The following is a 4,753-nucleotide window of genomic DNA, read 5'->3' on the forward strand; positions in this document are numbered from 1 at the left end:
GCTGGTATTTGCCTCATTTATAATAGAGATGTAGATATATAGACTTATTTTTTCATAATGGCAGTGACCAGTAATTCATAAGTATAGAGAAAATTTATTTTTTAGTTAACGTGGTAATTTTTTTATAATAAGAACGAAGGATGAGATTTCTTTTATTGGCCGATTACTAAGGTAATTGAAGACAGATAGAAGATATAATTGCTGGAAAAGAATTCCCATGGGCTTACTGTCAGACCGACCAGTCGTTCCATCCACGCTGTGTTGCCCTGCCGCTGTGTGGCCCGTGGCCACGCGACCCAACTAACCCCGTCCCGTCCGCGCGCGCGTGTTGAGATCAGTTGGCACACGTGTCGCACGTCTCACCGGCCCGTCCGTGCGCCCACGTGGCCTCCATCCGCCCGTCCAACTGACCTAACCAGCCCCCGCCCCCTCCTTCCCGCCCTATATATCCCGACCGCACGTCGCAGCTGCCATTACAGCATCACAGTGCCCTGCAAAGCTCGGACGTCGTCAGAGCGCACGCCGCAGCAGCTGCTACACCTGATCCGGCTCGATCGTCGCCGCAAGCTAGCTAGCTAGCCGGGCTTAGCCACCTCCTGGTACACCGACCGATCACCAGCTGCGAGAGCCATGGCGGCGGCGGGGGCGAAGGTGACGGTGGAGGAGGTGAGGAAGGCGCAGCGCGCGGAGGGCCCGGCCACCGTGCTGGCGATCGGGACGGCGACGCCGGCCAACTGCGTGTACCAGGCGGACTACCCGGACTACTACTTCCGGATCACCAAGAGCGAGCACCTCGCCGACCTCAAGGAGAAGTTCAAGAGGATGTGTGAGTATATATCTCCTAGTTAGCAGCTACTACTTTTGTTTTCGCCTACTTGTTATTAGCTTTAAAAATAATTTTAACTTCACAATTTTCTATAAAAAATTTATAAATATTTAAAATTACAATACTAATGAAGTATATTTCACGACGAATCTAATGATACTAAATTTTTAGATATCTATAAATTTTTTATAGAAAAAATTTAGGATCAAAATTATTTTAGTAAAAAGATGATGATAAGTAAATGAAAACTGAGGTAATATATATTCTTCTCCAACTTCGATTGAGCTCCTACTGACGTACAAACTACGTACACTGGCTACTAGCTGTTATTAGGTCGTAGCTGCTTGCATGCTGTGTTCACGAACATTCTTTAGAGGCGGAGTATATACATCTCAGGTGCAGAACCAATGCCATGCGCACACACAAAAACACCTTAATTTGCGATCTATCACCTGTTAAGAATTAGTTAAATGTTTCAGAAAAAAACTGTTGTTTAATGTTTCTCACCGGGTATATATATGTATTTACACAGCACTAGAAAGTTCCGTAAAGAGCTATATATAGTCGGGCTTCATATGAATCCCGTGTTCCTAGATTTGAGGTGTCCCTGCCACAACTGACCGTGCACACACAACGAGCGTGGCCATGAAAAAGGGAAATGAACAACTTGGCATGCAAAAGTTAACTGCAAGTCTGTTTTTAAATGCTTCAAACAATGAATATATAGTTTAGAATAATTGGCCTAAATTTTAAATGTTTGATAGAATAAGCTGCCTAATTAAGATTAATTAATTAAATGTTTGATAGATCAAGTTGCCAAAATTTGAAATGTCTGATAGAATAACTTACCTAATTAGGATTAATGATTAATTAATTAATTAAACTGCGCCGTGTCTTGAAGGGAATCTTTCTAATTGCGGCAACCGGGATCCTGCCGGCTGATTCGCCACTTGCATTGCTCGCTTGCGATCCTGCTGCAAACGTTACAACGCAAAGGACCAGATCGATGCTGATTGCAATTTGCAGCTGGATCGGTTTTACGGGCCAGCTAATACAGCTGATAATAAGAACAAGATTTAATTTGCAGATAAATGTATTTGCAATAGTGGTAGTTCTTTAATTCTGACAAAGTTAGTTAATTGTTAGCAAATATGTAAATTAAAAACTAATTAACATATTTTTTGAACTAACAAAGAATTTTGACAAGAATATTCTACCTTTAATTTCTAGCTAGATAGTTGATGTACAGATTCCTACCCTGCTCACTCTTACCAAAAACTGACAAGAATCCGGACCAAACACTATTCGTACAAGCTGACATGCTACTGTACGGTACCTAAAAGAATGGTGGGTCCACCTAGCAGAGAGCAACCTTGACACACGAGAGCATGGCGACTTGAGACCTAACCTAATTAACTCGAGGAAATTAACTCAGTTATGTTAATTAAGGTTAAGAACAGAAATTAATTGCGCATATAGTCAATTAATTTCTAGGTTAATTCATGCATCATTTTCTTCGTCCTATGCCCCTTTTCATCTGCCCTTTGTGAACGAGCTAACAGCCGTGCCTCGACGTCCGTGCGCGGGCGGGTTTCGCCGTCGCGGGTCGATGTCGGTGTGGTTGCGGTTGCGGTTGCAGGCGACAAGTCGATGATCCGTAAGCGGTACATGCACCTGACGGAGGAGATCCTGCAGGAGAACCCCAACATGTGCGCCTACATGGCGCCGTCGCTGGACGCGCGGCAGGACATCGTGGTGGTGGAGGTGCCCAAGCTGGGGAAGGCGGCGGCGCAGAAGGCGATCAAGGAGTGGGGCCAGCCGCGGTCCAAGATCACGCACCTCCTCTTCTGCACCACCTCCGGCGTCGACATGCCCGGCGCCGACTACCAGCTCACCAAGCTGCTGGGCCTGCGCCCCAGCGTGAACCGCCTCATGATGTACCAGCAGGGCTGCTTCGCCGGCGGCACGGTGCTGCGCATCGCCAAGGACCTCGCCGAGAATAACCGCGGCGCGCGCGTGCTGGTGGTGTGCTCGGAGATCACGGCCGTCACGTTCCGCGGCCCCTCGGAGTCGCACCTGGACTCGCTCGTGGGCCAGGCGCTGTTCGGCGACGGCGCGGCGGCCATGATCGTCGGCGCCGACCCCGACGAGAGCGTGGAGCGGCCGCTGTTCCAGCTGGTGTCCGCCTCGCAGACCATCCTGCCGGACTCGGAGGGCGCCATCGACGGCCACCTCCGCGAGGTCGGCCTCACCTTCCACCTCCTCAAGGACGTGCCGGGGCTCATCTCCAAGAACGTCGAGCGCGCGCTGGAGGCCGCGTTCGCGCCGCTGGGCATCTCCGACTGGAACTCCATCTTCTGGGTGGCGCACCCGGGCGGGCCGGCGATCCTGGACCAGGTGGAGGCCAAGGTCGGGCTCGACAAGGCCCGGATGCGCGCCACCCGGCACGTGCTCTCCGAGTACGGCAACATGTCCAGCGCCTGCGTGCTCTTCATCCTCGACGAGATGCGCAAGCGCTCTGCAGAGGACGGCCAGGCCACCACCGGCGAGGGCTTCGACTGGGGCGTCCTCTTCGGCTTCGGCCCCGGCCTCACCGTCGAGACCGTCGTGCTCCACAGCGTCCCCATCGCCGCCGGCGCCGCCGCATGATCCATAGGATCGATCACCTGATCATCACCATATACATACGCTCCATGCACGTCCACGTACACTTCGCAATTTATTCGCCTCTGTCACGCAAATAATGTACTCTAGTACTGTATCGGTCATGTGTCGGTAGGATTCTATCGTTGTTGCAAATTTATTTTTCATTCATGCACTACTGTCACATACACATATGCAAGCGAGTCCTGGTAGTAACCTGACTTTTAAGGGCGAGCTAGCTGAGGGGTAAAAGTCTCATTTTATATATGGATGGTGAGGTATTGTTATGTACCTGTGTAAGACAAGCCTGGCTGTGTAAGACAACAAGTGACCATTTTTAAAATTGTTGACCGCCCGCATTCTAGGTCAAGATTGTAATTTGTAACTCAAGAATTTCACGCGAAACAGTATGATTACCCGCAACTAACTGAGGAATGCCCACAAGTATGATTACCCGCAACTAACTCAAGTTACTTTCTGATGCAACTGAAGGTAAGAGAGGGGCTCCAAGGTTTTGTGAGATTATATACTTCGGAAGCAGGTCGATCACTCAGGGTGTCTAAAAATAGACAACAAATATCATCGTATTTATTCAAAATACATAATATATTGGCGTATTTACAAATCTAACACCTGTATTTGGCACCCAAAACACCGAAAATCCGATTTCGCGTGAAACTCGAGTTACAATCTTGGCCTCTTTGGCACATACGGGTATATGGTTAGTGTCTATACGGTGAACAGTGTCGTATTCGGCACATACGGACCGGCGTGCTTCACCTCTTCCGTTGCGTAATCTGTTTAGGTAACTTTTTTGTGAAGATAGTTGTGTAAGTAACTTTTTTGTGAAGTAACATTGGGAGGATACAAATTCTAATTTGTCAAACAATAATATTTGTGAAGTACGATTATCATATAACACTACTATAGAACCGATCAAAAATAGCGCCTCATCAATGCTGGTTAGGCTAAAACCAACACTGATGGTTTATCAGTGCTGGTTCGCAACACAATCAGGCAGAAACCTGTCCATTTGGGTAAAAACTGGCATTGATAAGTATTATCAGTGCTGGTTTATATAAAAAACCGACACTGATAATAACAGTGCCAGGTTTTATTATCAACCAGCACTGAAGGGTGGAGCTGGACCCGAAATTTTATTAAATTCGTTTAAGTTGTATCCGGCTCTATCTCTGTCAATCTCATGCTCTCTCCCCCTCACGTCCACTCTCTCTCACAATCTCTCTATCTCTCTCACATTTATCTCTCGCCCTCTATCTCTCA

The 4,753-nt window shown here is 48.0% G+C and overlaps 1 protein-coding gene across 1 annotated transcript; it reads left to right on the forward strand.

The window, feature by feature from the left end:
• Positions 1-478: 478 nt before the first annotated feature.
• Positions 479-3,756, forward strand: LOC133900095 (chalcone synthase C2-like). The gene is made up of 2 exons (XM_062341215.1): positions 479-826; positions 2,466-3,756. Exons 1-2 carry the CDS (start codon positions 631-633, stop codon positions 3,473-3,475), a joined length of 1,206 nt encoding a protein of 401 aa, XP_062197199.1. The 5' UTR covers positions 479-630; the 3' UTR covers positions 3,476-3,756.
• Positions 3,757-4,753: the final 997 nt, after the last annotated feature.

The sequence above is a fragment of the Phragmites australis genome, chromosome 19 (genome assembly GCF_958298935.1).
Source record: "Phragmites australis chromosome 19, lpPhrAust1.1, whole genome shotgun sequence".
Classification (NCBI taxonomy): Eukaryota; Viridiplantae; Streptophyta; class Magnoliopsida; order Poales; family Poaceae; genus Phragmites; species Phragmites australis.